The sequence below is a fragment of the Gadus macrocephalus genome, chromosome 5 (genome assembly GCF_031168955.1).
Source record: "Gadus macrocephalus chromosome 5, ASM3116895v1".
Classification (NCBI taxonomy): domain Eukaryota; kingdom Metazoa; phylum Chordata; class Actinopteri; order Gadiformes; family Gadidae; genus Gadus; species Gadus macrocephalus.
Genome location: NC_082386.1, coordinates 1,053,961 through 1,080,857, shown reverse-complemented (window position 1 = coordinate 1,080,857; position 26,897 = coordinate 1,053,961). Strand labels below are relative to the sequence as shown.

The window sequence follows — 26,897 nt, the reverse complement described above, 5'->3', positions numbered from 1 at the left end:
ATTTCCACTCAGAATAAAGAAAGTTGCCGGCCGTGGCTGCCATGGACATGGCTGCTCTAGAGTCCGAGGTAGGAAACCCAAACGTCGCCGTGTTTGGGTGATAGAGTTTAGATCGGGTTAGATTAAGTAATCTCGGATATAAATAACAATAATCGGGTTAAATAACTTCACATGGTGTGTCTGGTGTGTTTCCAGCATTCGTAGTGTTGATCAGCAGATATATAGTCCGCCAAGACGTTGAGGTTGCTTTAGTAACCAGAGACTCTGTCCATGCAAGTGAACGGAGCGTTCCCTCTTCGTCATAACTATCAAACCAAACATCCTTCACATTCACCGAGCGAACATTATGAAAGTAAAATGCACATTTCTCGCTAAAAATGTTTCCATAAAAGCATTTAATGGCGTAACTATGTTACTATTTCCACACAGAATAAAGAAAGATGTCGGCCGTATGCTTCTGTCCAAGCTCACTACTCTCTGCCAGTGACGTCGGGTCAAGCTCAACGCTGATTGGCTATTGCGGCGCGTATGAGCATAAAAAGTTCAATTTTTTGAACTCCTCGCGTATATGTGCGCGCGTATATATACGCGCGTATATGTACGCGCCTCATACGCCCCTACAGCGAGTAAAATGTTGCTTGGTACGCATGATACGCTGTACGCACCTCATACGCGCGTACACCAATGCTTGCCTATGGAAAAATTGCCGATTTTATACGCGTGGTACGCAGGTGACGCGTTTGGTGTGGCCGTACCTTTACACTGAACCCCGCCACACTCGGACTCCTAAATCCAGCACAGGCGCGTAGCTGCGTATGTAGGACCATTTTTGACACAAAATGGTCAAGCAACATTTTAGCTGCGTTACGCGCGTACATGGTACGTGGGATACGCTTTTGGTGTGTCCGCACCTTTACAGACAAGCCCTAGAATAGATGAAGCCTAGACGGCGTAGCCTACATGAAACGCTCTCTGCTATTCTAAGCGTCTTTGGGTACCGAGAAAAGCGCTATATAAAACCTATGTAGCCTATTATTATTCTATATTTTATCTCAAATGTATTTAAACTTGAACACATTAACTATTTGCCGTATTGGTCCGAATATAAGACGACCCTGATTATAAGACGACCCCCCGTTTTTCAACACAAACATTTGGAAAAAAGATTTGCAGAACAAAGAACTTCATTTTATTTTAAAATAACAATATTAAAAACAGTGAATTAAACACTTGTTATATTAATGACAATAAAAAATAATGCCAGTAAAGGCCACGGCACTTCAAGGCAAAATATGTAGCCGACAGTATGATTCAAAATGAATATCAAGCAATAATCAAGCAATATTGTGAACATTTTTAAATAACAGAAAATACAGGCCACATATTTAACTAAACTTAACAAAAATTCGCCAAACTTCTCCTCCGATGTCACTCTTATCTCTCACACACGTCCTCTGCCCCGCTGTGTTCGCTCTCGCTGTCATCGCTCCCCAGCTCCTCCGCTTCCACCGGCTCCTCCCAAAGCGCGTTTTCTCTGACGTATTCAAAAACTCTCCGGTCAACCTCAATGAAACGACCACTTTGAGGACCACGGTAGGATTTGCGCTGACTGATGGCATCTTTGAGACGTTGCTTCGGTGCTCGCCATCTTCTTACGTTACACTCCGTGACACCGAACTTCTTGGCAGCTTGGCAGTTGTTACTTGACTCTGCCTTATTGACAACCATTATTTTAAAATTGGCATCATAGCTCCTCCGCTGTTGTTGATTGACCTGACCCAGTTTTGAGCCACTTGTCAAATGGTCAGCCTGTCTTTAAACACCGGTAACGGTCTGGACCTATGGTCTGGACTATTCTTCCCGGAACCAATTTCTAGCGCCATCTGCGGCCGGAAGTGATGATTCTGTCGACCAATCAACGGAGGCGGTGTGTAGCTTGAATTTCGTTTTCAGTACCCCAACGGAGGAGTCCTGAAAACGAGGCCAAAACGGGTACGGCTAAGTCCGGGTCACGCCCACTTTTGGCGGTGGAAACGCGACCCGATCTGCACCTTTACGATCCCTTCCGCACCCTGCAGTGGAAACGCGCCAAAGACTACCCGACTTTTTCGGACCTATTTCGAGGGGGAAAAAGGCTGTCTTATATTCGGACCAATACGGTGTTTTGTAGTGCCGAGAGACGGGAGTCGGAGGCGGAGTATCCAGCACAAAGTTTTAATGAACACAATACAAAAAGACGTTCATTCGTAAAGTCAAAACCGGACTAAACTGGACGGTCGTTCCGTCCGCTAAACGGGTCCGTGCTTAACACCCCCCCCCCACCCATAGTTCCGTGGGTGAATTATGTTATCCACCACAGTTTACACTTTATTTGTTTCCAACCAATTTACACTTTTTAAATGGTGTGCATGTTGATATTGTTTACTCAATTTAGACTCACTTACCTTCCCTTGATTTAAGCTATTTAACATTTCTTAACGTCTTCAACTATGGAGCGTTACTAAAATATATTTTCAACCTCACTTTGCACTACTGATTTTCGCATTTTCTGCAGGAAATTGCATTTTCTAGTTATCATTTGCATCTGAAAACAAATGAACGACACACATTTGCTTGATATCATTTATTTCAAAAATGTTTGTCAAGAACCATTAAGTCATCAAATATACATTGACTTATCAAGACACTAATAAATGACACGTAGAGAAGTGCAACTTTTTATAATGATGTTCATTATAAAAAGTCTCAGATAAAGGGAAATGTATGGATACAAAAGAACAGGTAGAATTGGCCCTTAAATGGAATATATTGTGCCCATAAACATACTCTGAAAGCGTATAAGACAGGCGTATTTACAGAAAAACATTGTTATAACATGTCTAACTTTTCTCAATATCAAAGACAGAAATTAAGCCAAAACAATTTTCACATTTCAGAACGATTTCATTTGGATTTTGGCATTCATCAACGGAGGCCATGTTGGGTAAACTACTTGGGTTTTATGATGTCCAATTTATCTTTTAATGGTGTGAGTTAGGGCGTTTGACGTCAAGGAGGAAGGGCCACATGGGCTCAGGAACTCCAAGTGGAGTATATCTGCTAAGTGTAAAATGACACATAGAGGTACATCAGCTAGGTTTACAATAATGCATAGGAGTATATCTGCTAGGTTTATGGTACACATGGCTTCACATATGTTGAGTTCACAGTGACGTTGGAGGACATTTGTTGCATTCAGTCATGGGACTATAGCTTGGAGCGTGTGCCATACCACCACATTCAATAGTGAATACACCTAAAACCAGTTGTGCTTCAAAACAGGACTGTGTGTGTATGCCTCAGATAAAACCAATGTGCTTTATTAATTCAGAATAAGCAATCAGTTCAGTGCCTGCATTTATCTGGATCACAACTCATTGCTGTTTTAAAACAGTTAAAAAAAAAGGTAAAAAAGAGAGGGAGAACAAGAGGAATGGTGGTTTAACTGCATATTTTATTTTTCAGCTGCATTACCTTCTCCTTCTCCCTCGTCGTCTTCTGCTTTTATGACTGGGGTTCCTTATGAAGAGAAGAACAGGAAAATAGTATCAGTTATGCTGCATCTTAAAGATGAACAACTACTATGGAAGAATCTGTCTCATCGGATTAAAAAATATATATATATATTGCATTTTAAGCAATGAATATTTAGGCATTGAAATGACGTCAGATTTTTTTTTGCCTCTGAAATTAACTCTTCAAATCAATTTCACCTTTTATTTTTCAATAATCACAAATTCAAAATCTAATCTTCAACGTTAAAAAATTCTATATGCAAATTTCAGATGCAAAATTCAATGTATACAATTTAACTTAAATATTTTCAACGTCCCGAAATTCAACATGCCAAATTCAGCTGCAAAATTCAATTAACGAAATGTTGTGTTAACATCCGGGGACCCAAGTAAGAGCAATCGATCCTAGATGCTAGATCGTTGTCAAGCAAGGAGAGCGAGCGGGAATAAGCGCGTCACCCATTGGATACCCGACTCTGATGCAGGAAGGCATGTGCAGAGCAGGTTTTAGCCATGTCCAATGGTGATGATGGGTCTTTCTTTCTTAATACAAACGTTAATTCTAAACAGAATTTTAGACAGTAGCCCATAATAGGAAATGCTCAAAGGTAAATCAACGTAATTAAACACTGACTGTTTCATTTTATGGGGAAAGAGGCAACGGTGGTGGGCTGTACTAAATGCCTTATCCATTGTATCTGTAGGAGCTGCATTCAAGTTTTTATGTTTTGAACATAGATAGTATATAAAATGGATGTAGCACCCGGGCAGACCTCAGTTATTCCAACTGCATACAATTCTCTTGGCTTACGAGCGTCGCCATCTTGTCATAGTTTGACTCCGCCTCATTTTCTCTAACCAAAAAAGGGCATTGATGTGACGTCAGGGGGAGGGAGATATGCCCTGACGTACAACGAATTAGCTCGTAGCTCATTAGTTTTTAAACGATCGGTTGGTACAGTTGACCGCAGAGCCAGGCATCTTGGCACCGGAATGAACAATAGGAATGAATGCAGTCGAGGTCAAGATGACGGAGATAGAATGCTAATCCTGAAAACTAGCCGTCGAGGTGAGAGTCAGCTGCTAGCAGTCACACAAGAGGCCGTGCCCCTAATTATTTATAATTTTTAACCTCCAATAAAATAAAAACTAGCCTGCTAAAAAAAATTCACCCTTCTAAGTGTTGTCATGGAGCTATGAACTAAACATACTGACTAGAATAGGTTGAATAAGACTGTGAAAACGGCCTGTTTAACAAGTGAGTCAACGATGAATTGCTCACTTTGGGTACCACCTCGTAGTGGCCACCCCGTGCTACTGCAATGTTTGTTACTCCCGCATTGGATGCTGGTAGAACTCGCTGTGGTTGGGGCTTGGTTTTGAACGACTCTTTCTATTTCTCCTTCTTTCCCACCTGTGGTGAGTGCGCACCTGCTACAGGTGGTGATGATGCACCCTTTAAATTGGTGACGGAAGCTCATGACTGGGAGAAGGCGGGCAAGCAGATACAGTTATTGATCGTTCTGCTTGTGAACTGTGAACACCTTGATATAGATACTTGCTTTGCATCCTTAATTGGTTTATATTTTATTTACAATAAATGACGGCCTTGGACAGTCAAACTCTCACTCTTTTCTGGACACAAACTGAGCGTCAAGCAATGCCTGCTTTCTCCGTGTGGTAAATTGATAGGTAATTGAAACTTGGGGTTATAGGAAAAACCCAACCACGTTTTTTTGCCACTACAGTATGGGTCTTGAAAATGCTAATGAAATCAAATGTATTTATTAAAAACATTTAATAACAAGGTGAGGGGGATCCTATGTTTTATTTGTTTTTGCTATAATGCACACCGTTTAGACTTGGGTGGATTTGCATGCAGCATAAGGGTAATTGTAGTGGGTTAATAGCCCAATTTATTAGGCCACAAATTTGTGGCCATCCGAGGTCCCTTGGCCTACGTTTGGTGTGATGCTTGGGCGATCTGAAGCCTTGCAATGTGCACTGCAACGAGAGTGCAGAGCCGGCAGTACTGTGCATTGAGTGGCAACTCAATGGGCAGCATCCTGGAGATCCAGAGGCAGAACGGCGTGCCTCGGGAAGAAGCGCCCGACAGCATCCTGATTTGAATTTTTCATCCTCATACCTGCATCAAGACACTCTGTCATACTGTCGGCTCTGCATGCTCGCTGCGCTCTCATTATGCCACCACAGAGGCATATCAACCGTTTTGGTTCAGGTGTACTCCACTTTCCTCAACGTGCTATTGCCCGGTATCACAAAACGAATGCACCCATTTCAAATGATCGATACAAATGTTACGTTTTAAGCTGCATGAGATGCATGTTTCCGCACGTGAACAACGACTTCATGCCTGTTTACGCTTCAAACTCGTGCAGGTTGCCGAAAATGTGCAACAGCGGAATTCGATGTAACAGCCATTGCCGTTGGACTTGGCTGAAACCTGCTTTGCACACATGCCTTCCTGCATCAGAGTCGGACGGGTATCCAACGAGTGATGCGCTTATTCCCGCTTGCTCTCCTTGCTTGGCCGCAATCTAGAATCTAGGATTAATTGCTCTTCCTTGGGTCCCCGGATGTTAACACTGAATTTCATGCATTGAATTTTGCAGCTGAATTTGGCATGTTGAATTTTGGGACGTTGGAAATATTTAAGTTGAATTTATAGATTGAATTTTGCATATTGATTTTTTTTTTTACGTCGAATAATAGATTGAGAATTTGGAACATTGAAAAATATCGGTGACAATTATTGAAATTGTAAAGAGTTAAAAACAAAAAATTCAGGTCATTTCAATTTATAAATATTCAGTGCTTGAAATTCAATGGCAAAATTCAACTGTAAATAGCAGAAGAATGCGCACTCATTACTCTGAACTGTTGTTCCAGCGAGCCTACTAGTGTTATTTGGTCAACACAACATTCTTCATTAAAATCCATGTTGACGGGTGGCTATAGAATATTTTCAGCAGAAGGAAAATCCAGCAAGCAGTCGTAAGTCAGTACCGTCTAGTTTCTTCAGCCTAAGGAGCCTCTTTGAGGCCTCGTCCATCCACGTCCCTTCGGCTGAATACTTCTCCTCCAGGGGGTTTCCCACAAAGACCAGGTCCACCAGGCACGGCAGGTCTGCTAGCTTCACAAACTCCCCTGTGGAATGAAGGGTTAGCATGTTAGCTTCAAATGAATACGATATATTAGATTATGTTAGCCGTACTGTTTCTGAATATGTGATCAAATTTAAACCTCAACTGGTTGGTTACTTTAAAAATAAAATGCAACTCACACACTTGTGTCATATCCAACAACATATCCAATAACAACATATGTATTTTCAATACAATAGTTAATGTAACAACATGGGAGCTCACCCCACTCCTTCACCAGGTTGTTGGACATGTAGAGGACCTTGAGTTTCCTCATGACATGGATTCCTCTCAGTTTCTCAATCAGGTTGTAGGAGATCCACAACTCTTCTAATGTGTCCCCTACTGCCTCCTACACACACACACACACACACACACACACACACACTGTATCTTTGTACATGTGTCTCCGCAGCATGTATGTGAGAAGAGGTAATAAACCATTAGTGTGTACGTAGGGATTAATGTGAACTCACGAGTCCATTAAGATTCTTTATGTTGTTTCTTCCTAGCGATAGTATCCTCAAGTTTTCTACAAGGAAACAAAGATTCTTAACCCATTTTGTATGGAATATGGATGTACTTGATGTGTGTCTGTGTGTGCATTCATGGCTGTCTGGGGGACTATTTTTTTAATAGTATTTATATGTGTCACTTCTTGATTAGTTCCTTTATCTAAAATGTGTTTGTATGGATGTGTGTGCAGTCTCTGAGAACTTACTCAAGCCATTGAGGTTTGCTATTTTCTCAATGCAGTTTGTTGACAAGGAAAGTTTCCTGTGTAGATATAAAGAATAATAGTTGCATTATTATCATCTATATATTCTTTGTAACATGTCACATATCACATGCATGGTTATCTGGGGAATTACATTTATATTGACTGATGCAGCTGTCTTTTACATAGCCAAATAACCACACAAAAGAAAATACAAGGCATTATATGAAAGAAATATGTAAGGAAGAACAATATCATAAAATTAACTCCATGAAATATGGGGTGTATAGGTTGAGTACCTGCGTGGCTGGTATAATAAGGTGTATGGGTTGAGTGGTTGCATGGTTGGTATTATAAGGTTTATGGGTTGAGTGGCTGCATGGCTGGTATTATGGGGTTTATGGGTTGAGTGGCTGCATGGCTGGTATTATGGGGTTTATGGGTTGAGTGACTGCATGGGTGGTATTGTAACAGACTGTTCTGTGTGTAGTCTGGAAAAGGAGGTGTGTCCCTCGTGAGTTGCTGTAAGGGGGAAGTTGACAGTTGATGTGTTGTGTGTAGGGGAGGGGTGATTAAAGTGAAGCCGAGTGGGCTGCTGAACGCACTACCTCGTCTCTGGTCCCGTTCTTTGTTTTATATAATAATTAGTATAGTTGAACCCAGAACGCTCGGCTACAGTATTATGGGGTTTATGGGTTGAGTGACTGCATGGCCGGTATTTTGGGATGCATTAAAACTTGTCATGTTCATTACAACCTAACCGATAGAACTAACATTAACCTTCCTACCCGACAGAAGAGTCACCAATATTGTCGTTACTATGTATAACACAACTCGTGTAACATGTGTTCGTACAATGTGTGTCAAATATTTCTACATATAGATGAAGAGGCTGAGACCAGAACTCACTCGCAGTTGATCAGCGTGGACAGGGAGGCGTCCATCTTCTCTACAGGAGGAATCTGACCGTACAGCTTCACTTCTTTGGCCTCACCAACCTTTTCCCCAGCCTTTTCCTCCTGATATTCATAAATAATACATGCACAAACGCACACATGCAGTCCCAAATTATTATATAACGATGACCCCTTGATTGATACAGCAAGGGGGTTGGGGTCTCTGAAAGCGTGTTTAAAAAAGATCTTTTTTTTTTTTTTTACTTTTTTTTTCGTGGTTTTTACACATACAACTTCACACATACAGAAAAAAAATCTGAATAAGTAGACACATAAAAGATCATTTTTCAAACTGAAAAAATATAAATATTCATAAAATATGAATAGGGAGAATATTTGTTTATCAACACAGCGGATGCGCGAGCAGAATGATGGCAAAAAGAAAATTTGTTTGACCGGTTGCCATGGTTATCTGTGTGGTTAATTTGCAGTTGCGGTGTTAATTAGTGATTTTGTCAGCTTACTGTTACATTAAACTGTAATCAGAAAACGCGGTTATATGCTATAGACCCTATAGTATCTGTGGTATAAAGGCGGGGACTAATTTCAAATTATAAATATGTACACTTTATGTTGAAAGAATAGACCGTCGCGATTCCCATTCAAACAAATGGTGCGGTGATTATTCTTCAAAACGAGATGGTAAATTGTGAAAAATGAATTAAACTGTAATCAGACAACGCGGTTATATGCCATACCCTAGAGTATCTGTGGTATAAAGGCTGGGACGAACTTCGAATTATAAATATGTACACTTTGGGCCCTATCTTGCATCTAGCGCAATTGACTTTTTACACTTACGCATGTGTCGTTGATAGTTTGCAACAAAGCGTTCTTTTCCCTAAATTCCCCAAATTAGGGAATGATCTTGCGCCCCAAGGGGCGGTTCGGCGAAAGGAGGAGGCGTGTTCTGGCGCAAACGTTCCCTGGTGCTATTTTTTGCAGTTTCAGAAAACAATTCCGCCACAAACCAGGAAATACCTGGTTTAAAGTCAGTGGCGTGTTGTTCAGATGCTATTTTAAGAGCGCACGCATAATGTTGCTTTTGCACCTAGCGCATACACTTTGCTTCTCTCATCTACCACACATTCTTGGTATATTATTTGGGAAAGAACAGCTGATACAGCGGTTATAAGTTGTACTTTTAAATCAATGCATCTGCAAACACATATAATTCTTGACACACATCGTGTACAAGCCCATTACTCTTAGCATTGATGAGTATTTTATCGTGAGAAAACATTGTTTTACCGCGAGTCAGTGTTAAAATGAATGAATGAATGTGAGCGAGCGTGTGTGTATGCGTAAAGGGATCAATGAATGCAGGCTGGCGTGTATGCGTCCATCTGTTTAAACACACGCAAACTAAACACGTAACGCATAATACAGTCCATGGCAAGGCATATTAACGGGGGATATTCCATATTAGGAACACAAGTCAATAACGATAATGCATACAATACAAGTAAAAAACGATGCTTGTAAATGTATTGCGCATATCATTAAATAGAACCACAGTTACCGCATATGTGTGTTAAGTTTTCTTTGCCGAAATTTATTTGAGGACACAGTATTTCTGAAGTTGTGGAAAAAAACGCTATTCCATGTGTGAATTAGGCCATATTATTTGGCCATAAACTGAGCCATTTGAAGTTTGAAATTCATGTGGACATGCATCTGTCTCTCATTGGAGACTGCAAACGCACTGTCAAAATATGAACTTGTCAGATTCGAATGCGCTCATGGCTCGGGAGATGGCACTCTCCTTTGTTTATTGCACGTTAAGCCCAAACCACCCCTACGGGTAATTAGGCTACTTCAGACCAACCCTTTTTAGATTTGCGCCGAGCGCAAGAGCCATTTATCCGCCGGTAAAATAGCAACATCGCCATAGAACCGCCCACAAAGCTACTTGCATTTGGTGCTTCTCACTTGCGTTTCAGACCGTTAAAATAGGGCCCTTTATGTTGAAAGTAGGCCTATAGACCGTCGAGATTCCCTTTTTAATTCCGTTGGTATAGATTGATGCTTGTAGAAAGAATTATAATAATCCCGCCAGTTTTTAAAACAGCCGAAATTGTATGTACTCGCCTAATGCTTGTTTTTCCAGCCCAACGTTATTTAAAGTAGCCCAATTGGGAGGGGAAAATCGCCTATTCTGGCAACGCTGCCTGAACGTCGTAAAAAGTAGTCCAATTGAACGACAAAAAGTGCCCAATCTGGCAACACTGCCTGCATGTCCCCACGCTCTAACCTCAGCGTAAATCAATAGACAGAATAGGTCCCGCCTCCGACGGTCCCGGTTCCCTCGGTCAAATGTCTATGGGAAATAACATGGGTTCTTTGAATGATCGTACATAATAAACTGGTGGCGAAAAAGTAAAAGCTGCGTCTCGTTTGAACAACCCGAGGGAACCGGAGCCTCGGAGGCGGGACTGATTCTTCAGAGGTCTATAAAACCAACTGAAAACAAGCCGACATGGAACTTGAAGGCACCCAGTGCAACTTTATGTAAACATTCAATGAAAAATAAACATTCAATTTCTAGTCTTTTTTACACGTAGTAAGTTTCAATAACTCCATACCATTACATATCGACATTCAAGGAGCAAAGATGAGACGTCGTTGTGTGGTGAGAACTGATAGAAAATCGTAAACAACAACAATCGCCGGTGGGGAGAAGCCATTTTTCCATTGACTGGAAGCCTGCTTTATTTATTGTAGGTTACAAAAAATAATGAAAATGGCGGCATTGTTGTTGTTATCGATTTTCTATCAGTTCTCACCACACAACGACGTCTCATCTTTGCTGCTTGAATGTCGGTATGTAATGGTATGGAGTTATTGAAACTTACTACGTGTAAAAAAGACTAGAAATTTAATGTTTATTTTTAAGCCTCGAAAGTTGCACTGGGTGCCTTTAAACTGTGATTTTGAGAAAGGTAATCAAAATTCTGTTTTCTGATTTGTTAAACCTTTCAACGAAGGTTAACGATAAAATATTGACCAAGTTACAAAGTCTGAAGTAGTAATTGTCAGAGAATGGGCGGACAGCTCCGCCGTCCTCCTATTGACTTCCATTGTAAAAAATAGTATCTTTAAAGTAGAATAAGAAAATCAGAAAAGAAGCGCGCGATTCTAAGATAATCTGAACATTTGGAATTGGAATGGAGAAATATTTACATACGACTTACCCATTTCACCAGCGCTTCTCGGATGGTTGTTGCTTTTGCCTGCAAAATATGTTAAGTACAATGAGGGTGAAGTACACTGAAGTACACTGAGGGTGAGGTACACAGAGGGTGAAGTACACTGAGGGTGAAGTACATAGATTGTGAAGTACACTGAGGGGGAAGTACACTGAGGGTGAAGAGGATGAAGTACACTGAGGGTGAAGTACACTGAAGAACACTGAGGATGAAGTACACAGAGGGTGAAGTACACAGAAGGTGAAATACACTGATAGTGAAGTACTATTATGGTGTGACACTAACAGGATGCACTTCTCTACACAGATAGGTGGACCCTCTGACTATACAGCTTTCCATGTTGATTGTCTTTAGCAACAACATAAAAAAAAACGACAGTGATGACGTGCGTTAACATCATGATAACTTAAACATTGAAAGGAGACTCTCAGCCAGGGCTAACTGCACGAAGATTGTTGCCAGATTGGGCCAGGAAATCTGACAACACTGCACGAATCACCACGATCATTTTTGACGTTCGATCGACTAAGATAATCTTGACAGTAATCACACGTTTACACAGATATATTAAAATAAATCGTTCGAATTATTATTGAACTCTAGTGAAAATGTGTGAAAGAGTGTCTTAGAAACACGGGGAGCAATCACTCACCATGTTGACGGCTGCTGTTGCTATGACGACACCGCTACGTCACTGACCGGCGCATGCCCACTAAGGTCCGCAGGTCCGCATATCATATGCTCTGAGTCTAGCCCTAAAAAATGAAGGGGAGCAGCATGATTTTAAAATCATCTGTCATACAGGGAGCCAATGTAACGATTTAAGAATCGTTACATTGGCATGGTGATGATTGACAGCTAATGGCTCTATCTCTTCTCTTTGAAAGCATGGTAATGATTGACAGTTTATGGCTCTATCCCTTTATCTTTCTCCCCCACTTTCGATTGCAAACACCAATGTAAAACATGCAAACATTTCTTACAAAATGACTTCTAAAATGTATAAGTTGCAAATTGATCCAGGCGACATGTTAATGCATGTTTCCTACACTAAGCATATCATATTTTAATCTTGGGTTATGGGTTTACACGTCATGTTTCCAATAAGCTAGTCCCTGGTTTTGGTTGCTATAGTTTCTACGTTTTTACTTGTACCTGACCTTGCAGCCTATATTATTTTATCTATCATTCATACAATACTGAACAAGGATTGGTTGCCTCAGCATACTGAGTGTATGCTGAGGCAACCAATCATTGTTCAGCATTCAGAAAGTTATTTTATAAATACTTATAATAATAATAATAATAATAATAATACATTTAATTTAGAGGCGCCTTTCAAGACACCCAAGGTCACCTTACAGAGCATATAGTCATCATACATTTTTTTAAAAACAAGACATTGTGGAAAAAAATAAATAAATAAACATAAGCAATAAGAAATAAATAAAACAAGACAAAACAAAACAAAAAAAACTATCAAAACAGTGATCAGTTAGACGTTGTGTGCGAGTTTGAACAGGTGAGTTTTGAGTTGTGACTTGAAGGTTGTAATGGTGTCTGACTGTTGATAATATGTTAATACTATATATAAAATATAAATACTGGTACTATATAAATAACACACAGTGCGTGCTGAATGTGTGTTGTATTTTGCATAGAAGTAGGCTATATTACATTTTTGCTCGTGCTCAACTGGGTCACCACAAGAGAATATAGAGAATACAACTATGCCACTGAGTATTTAATAGAGCAGTAGCACACATTTGGAAGCTACATTTAAAAATGTATCGCCTACCTTAAATGACTAGAATTAACTAAGTTTGCAATAGCAAACACTGTCCAAACTTCTCTTTTCAATAACGCCCTCAGTGTTTGTCTCTCTTCCTTTATTATATTAACTATCCATTGCAAATATATCTGTTCCTTTGAACATTAAATTATCCTACGATCCAACTCCCCCCAACATATAAGTGTCGATGTATCTGTGTGTGAAACGGATAAGAGGTCTGCCTTCGTGTCATTGTTAGCCCCGGCAGGGTCATGAATCACACTAAAGGATTTGCTGTTGTAGCACCAATAAGGAGGTTGATTATTTATATTAACATATAATAACAACGCAGTTGCATACAACTCGTGTTTTGGATTCACCAGCTACTGAAAGAGGGCCCATACACCAAATGTCAGAATTTAGTACCATCAACCATGAAACTCTAATTAAAACCGTTCAAAATCTCAGCTCTGCTACCTCCCTGCTGAATACGTTACCCAGTAGTCTTTTTAAATCTGTCCTTCATCTCATAACAACAGATGTGCTTCAGATTATAAATACATCACTACAAACTGGTACTTTTCCCAGGTCCCTAAAAACAGCAGTCGTAAAGCCACTGCTCAAAAAACGTAACTTGGATCGTTCAGTACTAAGCACCAACAGACCAATATCAAATCGACTTTTATCTGAAAAATTATTGAAAAAAATGTTTTTAACCAATTAACTGCTTTTCCATCGTCAGATGGTTATTTTGATTACTATTATTGCCCCATTTCCACTGCAGGGTGCGGAACGGATCGGATCGCAAAGGTGCGGTAGGGAGGGGGCGGTATAGCCCAGCTCAGTTCCGAGGTCGCGTTTCCACTGCCGACACTACCCTTGGTGGTAGCCCGGATGTCGATCGCCGCGGCAGCTACGTAAACATCGTAAACAACGTCTTCCTCCCCAAGAATGCAGACGAGCGTCTCCACCTCCTTGTTCGCCCAAGCAAGCTTTTTACGCGACATGTTAATTGTAAAGAATAATACCTCGAGGCTACTGTTTGTTTGTTTTTATCCCCGCGTCACCCGGAAGTGACGATTCTGTCGACCAATCAACGGAGGGGGGGTGTAGCTAGAATTTCACGGGACCCTTTCAGGCGTCTGGTCTCGTTTTGGGTACCGCAACGGAGGAGTCCCGAGAATGGGGCCGGAACGGGTACGGCAAAGTCCGGGTCACGCCCACTTTTGGCGGTGGAAACGCGACCCGACCCGCACCTTTGCGATCCGATCCGTTCCGCACCCTGCAGTGGAAATGGGGCATATCAATCTGGCTTCCGTACTAACCATAGCACAGAGACAGCCCTTGTAAAGGTGATAAACGATATTCGTCTGAACACTGATGCAGGCAAAACAACTGTCCTGATACTACTGGACCTCAGTGCAACATTTGATACTGTTGACCACCATATTTTCTAGGCCCCATTTATTATTTATTTTTTTATTATGTTTATTTATTTATTTATTTTTTCCACAATTTCTTGTTTTTTTTAAACGATTTATGATGACTATATGCTCTGTAAGCTCTTGGGTGTCTTGAAAGGCGCCTCTAAATTAAATGTATTATTATTATTATTATATATAGTACTCCATCGACTGAATCACTTGGTCGGTATTTCAGGTGCTTTCATAAAATGGCTAGAATTTTACTTACAGGGCAGGAGCTAGTTTGTTGCCATATAAAACTACACCTCAAATCAGCAACCTTGACTTGTGATGTTCCTCAGGGATCGATCCTAGGCCCCTTGTTTAATCTCTACATGCTCCCACTCGGCCAGAACTTTGGGAAAAACTCAATGTGTTATCATAACTATGCAAATGACACTCAAATTTACCTCGCTCTGTCTCCCAATGATGTTGCATCCCTCGATTCTCTCCATCAGTCTCTCGACCATGTTAACACTTGGATGTCACAAAATGTTCTTCAGTTGAACAGACAAAACTGAGGTCATTATATTTGGGAACAAAGAGCAAAGATCCAGGGTTGCTACTCTACTTGGCACAAATGGACTTAAGAATGCTGTAAGAAATCTTGGCATCATCATTGACAGTGATTTGAGCTTCAACAATCATGAGAAATCAGTCACTAAATCAGCCTTTTTTCACCTGAAGAACATTGCAAAATTGAGTGACCTTATGTCAGAGAGTGACCTAGAAAAACGTATTCACGCTTTAATTTCAAGCAGGATGGACTACGGTAATGCCCTTTTAACTGGGATGCCCGGTTGCTGACTAGGACTAAAAGGAGTGAGCACATCACCCCATCCTGGTCCTTACACTGGCTTCCTGTTATTTATAGAATTGATTATAAAGCTCTACATCTTTTTTTAAAGCACTAAATGGCATTGGACCAAACTATATACGTGACATGTTCATACATACACTGAGGTCTCAAAACAAAAATATTTTTTAGTTTTTATGCAGCTAAACTTTGGAACAAACTGCCAGAAGAAATTAAAAACGCTGCCACAACTTCTATTTTTAAACTAAATACTAAGCTCTTCAGTGATGCGTACTATTTTACATTTCTAATGTTTCCCTTCTCTTTTTTTTATTCTAATCGATTTATACTTTTATTTTTTATTTTTACTCTAATCGATTTATAGTTAAATGTCAGATTCATATCTCACCCTACTGAAGGTCTTTTAAACTTTTTTATTCCTTTTTATATTTTCTCCCTTTATTTTTTTACAGTAGGCCTACATGTGTAATTTCATTGAAGGATGCACTTGTTTGCATGTAATTCTTCACTATAAATGATACTGTTGTCTTTTTCTCTGTAAAGCACATTAAAAATAAAATTGCCTTGCCTTGCCTATATTTGTATTAACCTTTTAGTTTCTTATTTGCGATACACTGGGGAACATGCAAAAACAAGCCATCAGGAGAGAGAACACATTACCAAATCATGCTTTGTTAATATGTCTGGAGCACCCAGGTATACTGTACTACACTGTGTTCTGCAACAAAGGCTGTCCACCCTTGGGATCAATTATGTCACGATGGGCCTCAAACATGCATCCGGCTGAATGCAAGCTTCTGCAATAGACGATGTGTGGATCTCCAACAGACCTGACTTTAGCTGATATCTAAAGATGCACAGCACGCTGATATTCCCATGATAGCCCCCTGCAACTCATTTCTGACATCTGAATTGGGGTTATATATTAACAAATATTTATCGGTTGATGTGAAGTGACTGGTATGGGGATAGCCTGACGTCACCAATACTAATCATGTAGCATCCTATTAACCACCTCTTCTGTGGGCAACATGGAAATGACAATTAACACACGCAACTATTTGACCAAAAACATACAATCCTATCATTTGAGAGGAATGATAGGATTGTACTGATCCCATTCTCTCTTTACAGTCAGGTGTTGAACCTATAAGACATATTGTCATTGTCATGTGAGATTCTATATATTCCGATCATCTGCCTGCCTTTCACTAATTGCATCTGGATTTCCTTTTAATTCCCTGCTCTTCTTATTTAGTAGTCATACGTGCACAAGAGCTGTGCGCGTGTGCACACACAAGCGGTGCGCGTGCACTCCCTCCCCAGCCCCCTCCTCCTAAATGTCTTCTATATTCCAGAGGTGCAGCAGCAGCAGCAGCAGCAGCGGGTCCACAGAGCAGTAGCTATAGCCCGTCCTCTCCGCACGCTAGCTCTATGTAGCTAGTGGAGCTAGCAGTACAGAGGTTGGTGTAAACATGGCGGCGGACGGGATGGTCCTCACCAACCACGACCACCAGATCCGAGTCGGGATTCTGACGGGTAAGGGAAACGCTTTCTGGACAGACATCTCTTATGTTTTCAGGCTTTTCTTTCGACTGTCACGATGCTAAGAGCTGTCTCTGCTGCAGAGCTAACGTTAGCCAGCATGCTAATCTACGTGAGCCTTAGCATGTTATCCCGTTAATGGCCGGTTGTCGTTACTATGCTGCCTTCACTGGGTTGAACATTTAATCAGAACCAGTGTCCAGCCAGTGAACGGTATACTACTATAGTATGCACCTTTCAAAACCCGTTGAACTGCAACCTTATATATTTATGTGTCATATTTGCATCGATTACCGATGGCTTTAGTCTTTTTAACCCCCAAATTAACAGTAACAGTGATAGCCCAGTCAGCGTTAGCGCTACCCTACACCAGCTGCATTATTCATGTATTCCTCCACATCTGCTACATCTGGTATGATCTGATCCACATCTGCTTCATCTGGTTTGTAGTCCTCCTCCACATCTGCTACATCTGGTCTGTAGTCCTTCTCCACATCTGCTACATCTGGTTTAGATCTGATCCATCCTCCTCTATATCTGGTAAATCTGGTTTAGATAATAATAATAATACATTTTATTTATAACGCACTTTACATCAACTTACTGACCTCAAAGTGCTACAATGAACATTAAAACAAGTACAACATAAAAGACTAACAAGTTCTGATCCATCAATCCTCCACATCTGCTACATCTGGTTTAGATCTGATCTATCCTGCTTGAAATCTGCTACATCTGGTTTATGATCCTCCTCCACATCTTCTACATCTGTTTTATAATCATCCTCCACATCTGCTGCATCTGCTTTATAATCCTCCCCCACATCTGCTACATCTGGTTTAGATCTGATCCATCCTCTACATCTGATAAATCTGGTTAGATCTGAACCATTTAGTTGTTTTGTACCCAACATTAGGTCCATGGTGCTGTGATGTGGCAGACCAATGGTAACACAATATGGAGTTTATTTGTAGAATGATAAATGATGAGTCCTCCCTATCAGGTTTCTTCACTAACAGTGAGTAGATTATGTTAGGCTATGGTTCATCCATGAGGTTGTGTAGAGGTTGACAGAGTGCATGGCCTGGGAGTCAGACACCATTATGGCAGGGATGGCTCAATGTCGGGAGGTGAAGGGTAAGGAGGCGTCTCAGATACAGCTGGCTGGAACATTTGTCATGGGTTTATTGTTTGGTTCGGGCTTCAACACATGATGAACAACAATGGACCCATAAGAAGCTCCCAAACCATCAGCTTCAACACATGATAAACAACCGTATCCACTCATCACAATCTACCATGTCATCTTTTAACACACTGTGGACCAGATAGTATAGATTATAGGTAGGGCCCGACCGATTTATCGGCCTGCCGATTTAATCGGCCGATTATAGCCTTTTTGAAAATAATCGGCATCGGCCAAAAAGACGCAGATTACAACCGATTTTTATTTTATTTTATTTTTTTATAAATGTTATTGCGATTAATATCCTGCAGATTGCGCTCCTACTCGCCTTGCTAACTAACAACTTTAGCTGAAGTAAAAAAGAGGAGATTGAATTTTACCGTACAACATGAAAGCACGCTCGCTCAGGCAGCTGCGCGCTCACCTCACCAATGTACACAAGACGCGTTGTTTGAGCATGTTGTGCCTGTTTTTCTTTAGGTCCCAGGCCATGTTAATTTGTTATACTGTAGACTCTAACGGTGAGACCATACTGCTCAGCACGCACGTGTTAGTCACTGCTCACGAGCGCAGCACATTGGGAGTTAGTTATTTATTTTACATTTTACATTACACTCATTTTTGACTGTAAATGTATTCTAAAACACTCAAAGATTCTGCATTCAATTCACATATTCGTCAAAAGTGTTTAAAGTATATTTAAGGTATCAAAAACTACGTTTTATATGTTTTTTTTTTTGTTTTTGTTTTTTTTAATCGGCCGATTAAATCGTAATCGTAATTTTTCTCTGAAAATAATCGGCATCGGCATCGGCACTCAAAAATCAATATCGGTCGGGCCCTAATTATAGGAATAAAAAATATTATTTGTTTGTCTTTTCAAGGAACAAAATTATGAATGAACAACATATTGTATCTTTATCTACTCCAACATTGTAACCATAGTCACTAATATCCAACCTTTCAAATATTTCACGAAGTGAATCGCTATTATTCATGTAGACATACTTAAATACATTCTCTTTTGCTCCCTTTCTTGCTCCCTCGGTCTCCTGAGTTTCTTCATCCATGTTTTGAATGTTGTTATGCAGCCGATGGTCGTTATAGAAGCTGTCGTTATAACGGCCTGTGGTCACTACAACGGCCTGTGGTCGTTACAACGGCCTGTGGTCGTTACAACGGCCTGTGGTCGTTACAACGGCCGCTGGTCGTTACAATGGCCGCTGGTCGTTACAATGGCCGCTGGTCGTTATAACAGCCTGTGGTCGCTATACAGCATGTGGTTGTTTTAGAGGCTGTGGTTGTTTCTATTTTCATCTATTTGGATTATTATGATCTACTAGATACTTTTACAGCCTGGTTGAGTACTAATAAACATGTTCTTCCCTCCTACTAATTAAATGAGCATTGCAATGGTAGAAGGGCATTTGAGGTTGATATAACAAAAATTATATATGTTAGATTGTGTTTGTTGGTATGTTTAACCACAAAGCAATTTTAGGACTAGTTTTGGAGTTAGTCAGCATAGAGTATATAATTGTTTGAAAGGAGGATGAAAAAAAATGGCATTATCAATGCATTTTATTTTTGACAAAATGATTTACTGTGTATCAAACTATCGTCATATCTTTTAGACAACTGTTTGTTTACATCCATGTTACAGCAACATCTTAAAGTTTAACAACATTTTCTCTCCTACATGAATAACTCTTTGATTGTCTTAACTTATTAATAGAATATGAATATACATAATATTTTATTGTATATAATGAACATTACCTGCATACAATAAAAAACATCTGTCAAAAAACTGTCAAAACAAAACTGTCAAACTGTCATCATTGGAAGGGTAACCATAGAATGTGTGACCCAAACTAAAAAAACAATTACATTTGGTCCAATAATGTACTAAAGAGCGTTGCCTCTTCACAAGTGCTTCTCTTTTATTGTCTAGTTGACTATGATTGATAATCTTATGCAAAAACTGTATTTACTTCCGAATTTATGCGATAGCATTGCAAATCAATCAACATTGCACTGTTCGATAAAGGGTGCGACAGTATTGCCTCAAGATTCTCCCTTTCTTTATTTTTGTTGTGTCTTTATATTCCAGTCAGCGACAGTTGCTTTAGGAACTTGGCAGAGGACAGGAGTGGCGTCAACCTCAAGGATCTGGTCCATGACCCTTCACTGTGAGTCAATACCTACCCACCCTCACCAAGTGGACACCGTTATGGAGAGACATAAGGGATTAATATAGGAAATCAAGAATAAAAAGTACTCTGGGAAAGCATACATCCCTGTAAGACAAATCCATCATTTTCTCTGCAGTGGTAGGCATGTATTATTTAAATGGCTGAACATTGTAATATGGTTTAATCTTTTAGTTTTTTTGGACTGAGTATATGCAACACCACTGAGCAATATATTGACAAATTAGTTTATGCTACCTGGGGAAAGAGAGAGCTCTTTATTATCGGGATAGTGGAGGTTACCGGGGGGGTATTCCATCAACCAGGCTAAAGGCAAAGCCGGGCTTATTTCGCTTAGCCTCGTAACTTTCAGATAGAGTTGCGTTCCACTTAACGTGACTTAAGGGAATCTCCGCTAAGTAACCATGGCAATTTATCAGACCAAACTAACCTGGTCGGTACCAGGCTAACTGTCAGGCTTACTGGATCAGTGTTTCAGAGAAGTCCATCTGTCGGAAACAAGTCTACCATCAGAAGGTTCCGCCAAGCCTATTCCGTACGATTTTGTCATAAATTTACATGAAGTACAAACAGCCTGTGTTTTCACTAAGGGCCAAAATTAAATGATGCAAATAAAATAATTAAATGAATTGCTATCTATTGTTATCCAGGATATATTCTCAACACATTTTTAGACAAATGTATCGGAAACAAGCAGTTGGGGGAGTAGTCTAGCATTAGCCATGTAGTACGGGCGACCCGAGTTTGCGTCCTGAGTGCGTCATTGAATTCTTGCGTTGTCTTATTTTCAATTTAGAATTTTCAAAGAAATGGAAAATAAAAGGCATGAAAAGTTGTTTGATTTCTCCAGTAATCCTTCCTAAATTACTGATTAGGTGGGGATTGAACCCCGGACAACCAGGTGCAAGTCTGACACGTTACCGCAAGATTATCTTCCTGATAACAAATATACGGTCAATATTAAATTTAAATATGTTACGCTTAATACTACTTATGCATTCAAAAGATCAGCGATTTTATTACAAGGCGGCCTCCCTGTCTTTATTAATGATTACGGTGTTCCCTTTTTGAGTAATTATATGCTTGAATTCCTCATAGACCTCAACAAGCAGCATCTGTTCGCTGCTGGAAAATTCTGCTCTGTCCTTTTCGGACATTTGATCCATGATTCAACATTCAAGGTTCTGGGCTGGTTACATATCTTGTGAGCACGCTTTATCCAAGATAACATTAGTCTGGCTTGAACTAACCTAAGCAAAGGCATGGTTGAACTACGTTGATGGAATGGCTTTAGCCTCAAGTGGAAGTTGGCATTAGTTCTAACCGGGCTTAATCAACTAAGCACCGCTTTCATTAGCGACTTTGATGGAATACCCCTCTGGCGAAGGAAAGTGCTCTTTATTATGTATGGGGTTACTTGGGGAAGGAGAGGGCTCTTTATTATCGGGATAGAGGAGCATTCACAAAAAGTTTGGGCATTTCATGAGCAAGGATGGGTCAAGGTTCCCAACTTTGTCAATAATTTGTGTTGACTGTTTTCAAGGTTGTAGTATTGGTTTGTTTTTGCACACTGTCCAAACGTTTATGGATGCATGATATGTAATCGGGATCAGCAGTTGAAGTAATATCCACAATTTGAGTTCTCGACAAATTAATTCAGAGAACTATCAAAATATTTCAACAACAGAAAACGTGTGCAATTTGAAATTTATCAAACTTGGTCATTTTAACCAGGCTTCACTTAAGTGTTTGTCAATTTTTATATTTTAAAAAATCAATAATGAACTCTACCTTTTATAGATAACCCTATCATGATAAAACAAATAGTTTTAAACCATCCTTACAAACATTGTTACTAGAATGTATTGGAACATAAAAGCTTTTTTTTATGTCTGAATGGTTGTATATATTCTTCTATGTCATGATGGGCCTCAAAAATATGGAAGTAAATCTGTCCCATCGGTTTTTGAAAATAAGAAGCCATTGAATTCTAAGCACTGAATATTTATGCATTGAATTAACGTATCTGGATTTTGGAATAGTGTTGGCTCTGAGTGCTTGTTGCGCTGTTGTTATGCCACCACAGAGGCATCTCAACCGTTTTGCTCCAACAACTTAACGTGCATCCGGTGTCACAAAAAGAATACCGCCACTCCGAGTGATCGATGACGATACAAACGTTAAGTTTTAAGCTGGGGCATGTTTCCGCACGTGAACGACTTCATGCTCTGAATTGAACTCAATAAATCATAGTCAGCTTTATTTTTCAATGTTAAAAAATTCAAAATCAAATATTCAACCACACTCAACCTCCCCAAATTCAACATGCCAAATTCAGCTGCAAAATTCAATTTTGGAAAATTCAGTGTTAATACACGGGGACCCAAGGAAGAGCAATCGATCCTAGATGCTAGATTGTGGTCAAGCAAGGAGAGCGGGAATAAGTGTCACTCGCTGGATCTTTCTTTATTGATGCAAATGTTAATTCTAAACAGCATTTTACACAGTAGCCTATAATAGGAAATGCTCAAAGTTAAATCAACGTCATTAAGCCCTGACTGTAGCTTTTTATGGGGAGAGAAGCTGAAGTCGTTCACGTGCGGAAACATGCCCCAGCTTAAAACTTAACGTTTGTATCGTCATCGATCATTCGGATTGGCGTTATTCTTTTTGTGACACCGGATGCACGTTAAGTTGTTGGAGCAAAACGGTTGATATGCCTCTGTGGTGGCATAACAAGAGTGCAACGAGCACGCAGAGCCAACACTATTCCCAAATCCATATACGTCTTTCAATGTATAAATATTCAGTGCTTGGAGTTCAATGGCTTTTTATTTTTCAAAATCCGATGGCATAGATTTACTTCCATACATATATGCGTCCGGCTTTATGGTTAGCTTCTGCAATCGACAATTTGTGGAACACATTGAACCTGATTGAGCTTGCAACTTGGAAATCCCTCAATATTGCCTCTTTTCGACTTGCAGTACCAGCTCAACTCGCCACGACTTAGCATGGAATGACTTGGTTTGGCTCCATGCACATCGTGTTTCCATCTAGAATAAAATACCTCTTCAACGCGCGAAGCTGCAGTGACGTACTTATCCACATGACACAAAAACAGACAGGGCTACACACTGGAACGCTCCACCTCTGTCAAGGTCCACGGCGTGTTCTTGTGTGCTGATCCTGCCATGTTTAATATTCAATCACTATTACTGACTGAACGCTGATGCTAGTATTTAAAGATGCTGGATGTCAAGTGTCAGGCTCGGAAGTGACCAGCAGCCTGTTAACATCACACAAAAGTATCAGAGCAGCTCTCTTGGAACTTCTCCGGCGGTGAGACTGAACAAGAACAAGGTACCAGGTACCAGAATTTGGTGATCGAAAGAAAAGGCGGGGCGAGTTGAGCTTGTACTGTCGGTGGAAAAGTGCCATATAATAATGATAATAATAATACATTTAATTTAAAGGGCGCCTTTCAAGACACCCAAGGTTACCTTACAGAGCATAAAGTTATCATAAATCGTTTAAAAACAAGACATTGTGGAAAAATAATAATAATAAATAGATAAATAAATAAATAAAACAAAAACAAGACAAAACAAACAAACAATCAAGACAGTGATCAGTTAGACGTTGTGTGCGAGTTTGAACAGGTGAGTTTTGAGTTGTGACTTGAAGGTTGTAATGGTGTCTGACTGTTTTATGTGTGCGGGGAGGGAGTTCCAGAGCCTGGGTGCTGAACAGCTGAATGACCGGGCACCCATTGTAATGAGTCGTGATGTGGGGATACATAGTAGTCCATAGGGGTGTGACGAGATCTCGTGCCACGAGATCTCGCAAGATTAAACTCGACGATATTACCCGTTGCGTTAAAAATCGGTCTCGCGAGATTTGTGAGCTATCCAAACTTATATTTCTGCCCTGTGGGGGCAGTAATGCGCCTCTGCTACGTCTAGACTGCCAGAACCTAAAGAAGGAGAATGAAAATTAGAAGAGGAGAAGGAGGGGAAGCAGGGGAAGCAGCCATAAGCTGTGTTCGAAATCTTTCCCTATCACGGATATAGTGCATTATATAGGGTGCTCGCCGTTTTGTAGTGGTGTTCTAATTCTCAGTGGTTAATTTCATGCACTATATAGTGCACTTAAAATACCCAAAATTGTAGTGTACCTACGATGTTCCCTACATGTTACTCCCGTATACCACAATGCAGTGCGGTCATGTTTTTCCAGAGGAGAGGAAGAAGCTGAATAAGCGCGAAAACGAATACATTTAATGATGGAGTCTCCGGCTTTCGTTTAGAAATGTCAATTTATTTGGGATTTATCATAGAATATTTAACATTCAAAATGTATTTAAAAAAAAAACTTGAACAAGGAAATGTAACATTCAACAACAATACAACCTCCAGCTTACCCCGTGAGTGACCTGTTTGTTTACATGATGTGGGCGCATCTGTCTACGTCACACAAATACCCGGCGCATTTACTGACGCAAATGACGTTTAGAAATGTTCAGCGTAGTGTCCGAATTCTCGTTTGTTCGTTCTCTAAATAGTGCACTATATCATGAACACTATATAGGGAATAGTGAGTGAGTGTATAGGGAACGATTTCGAACACAGCTAAAGACAGCCAGAATGACGTCGGAAAATTGATTTGGTTTTGCACATAATATTGTTTGCACTTGAAAAAAAGAGAATTATTAAATTTAATTTATTTTACTTTAACTTTTATAAATTTTAATTTTAGTTTCAATTTCATGCATGTAAAGAGTTATAATAAAGCATTTCAAAATGCATGTGCAACTCGGTTAAATAAAAGTCTGTTGGTCCAGTCATATATTTTGTCATCGTAGTTTTCTTAAAATCTCGTCTCGTCTCGTTCTCGTGAACCCAATATCGTGTCTCGTCTCGTCTCGTGAGCTGAGTGTATCGTCACACCCCTAGTAATCCAGCAGAGGTTGAGCGGAGGGAGTGTATTCTTGGAGGAGGTCGCAGAGGTTACTGGGGGCTAGGTTGTGGAGAGCTTTGTAGGTGAGGAGTAGGGTTTTGTATTGGATATGCCAGTACATATTTAGCTTGTTTCATACTGAAGTTTAGCAGCAAATTGGGACTCGTGTATGAGGGTTATACTGAATCCCCCCTCCGTGGTACTAGTGTTCTCTCGCCTGATAAGACATAATTTCTCCTGTAAAATATGGAGACATGGAATGCACATGATTCCGTCAAACCAAAATCTTCTTCTGTCTACTGCGACAGGTTAGGAGGAGTTATTGCGGCCTACAAGGTTGTTCCGGATGAGATGGATGAAATTAAGGTGAGTACTTGAGCAAAACACACCAAAAGTGGTAGGCTGTATAGTTTAACGCTAACGGAGGTTATAGAGGTGTATGGCTGGACAGGGTCCAAAATGTACTTTTCTATTCAAATATGTAATATATTTACCGATATATATTTTTGTGAGCCGTGCCAGTGTCTTTTTTAAAAATTTTAAGTTACTGAACAGTACAACCCACTGTTAATAACATAGTATTGCAACTGCAGTATTTAAAAAAATCAGGACCTACAGATAAAATAACCAAGTGTTAAGGTTGCACGTCAAAGAGATTCATAATGATGCATGAAGCAGCAGCAATAGCATGAGTTACATTGCGTGTACAGCATGTTTTCAAATTGGCTCCAACCAGTAAGCATAGTTGTCAAAGACGGCACTTAAGAATATGAACCATTATTACTAGAGATGTCCGATATTATCGGCCCACCGATATTATCGGCCCGATATTAGCATAAAAATGTAATATCGGTCAATATCGGTATCAGATTTTTTTTGCCTTAAAACCGATAAAATATATATATATATATATTTTTTTTTATTTATTTATTTATTTATAGCTCAAATAAATGTTTTCAAAATTGTGCAGTACAGTGCACATTGTAATTGACTCATATTTGTGCATTTATTCAATTAAGGTTATTGAGTTTTAGTTAAAGAAACATACTGCTAGTTGCACATAGTTGTTCAGGTACAATGTTTTATCATTTGTGAAGTCAAGTTTGCCCTATTTGTTGTGGGCATTGTCAAGATTATCTCAGGGAGAGTGTAATCCAAACTGTTGTCTGAGACCATTAAAAAAATAAAAATAAACATGGCACTTTTCCCTTAAATTAAGTTGAAGTATTTTTCTTATTTTGCACAGACAATGTTAACATTTGGAAAGCCTTGTTGCATTCAAGAATGCATCCAGTGGGGCATCACAATAACATTAAGCATGTTGTGTTAATTCCACAACAGG

General features: G+C 39.9%; 2 protein-coding genes across 6 annotated transcripts in view; one reads left to right on the top strand and one right to left on the bottom strand.

Annotated features, from left to right (window-relative positions):
* Positions 1 to 2,608: 2,608 nt before the first annotated feature.
* dnal1 (dynein, axonemal, light chain 1) lies at positions 2,609 to 12,360 on the bottom strand. The gene is made up of 8 exons (XM_060051185.1): positions 12,254 to 12,360; positions 11,587 to 11,625; positions 8,346 to 8,455; positions 7,440 to 7,495; positions 7,195 to 7,250; positions 6,944 to 7,070; positions 6,582 to 6,722; positions 2,609 to 3,558 (listed from the first exon to the last, which is right to left on the bottom strand). The coding sequence occupies exons 1-8, from the start codon at positions 12,254 to 12,256 to the stop codon at positions 3,494 to 3,496; spliced, it is 597 nt and encodes a 198-aa protein (XP_059907168.1). The 5' UTR covers positions 12,257 to 12,360; the 3' UTR covers positions 2,609 to 3,493.
* A 4,574-nt stretch (positions 12,361 to 16,934) lies between these two features.
* gphna (gephyrin a) overlaps positions 16,935 to 26,897 on the top strand; it is a 40,309-nt gene continuing 30,346 nt past the window's right edge. For 3 of the 5 annotated variants that reach the window (XM_060051142.1, XM_060051139.1, XM_060051140.1), the window contains exons 1-3: positions 16,991 to 17,191; positions 20,497 to 20,575; positions 25,864 to 25,921. In XM_060051142.1, coding sequence (XP_059907125.1) covers positions 17,128 to 17,191; positions 20,497 to 20,575; positions 25,864 to 25,921 — 201 coding nt within the window. In that variant the 5' untranslated portion in view covers positions 16,991 to 17,127. Of the gene's footprint in view, positions 17,192 to 20,496; positions 20,576 to 25,863; positions 25,922 to 26,897 lie in introns of all 5 variants that reach the window. The other 2 variants (XM_060051141.1, XM_060051143.1) reach the window with 2 other exon arrangements.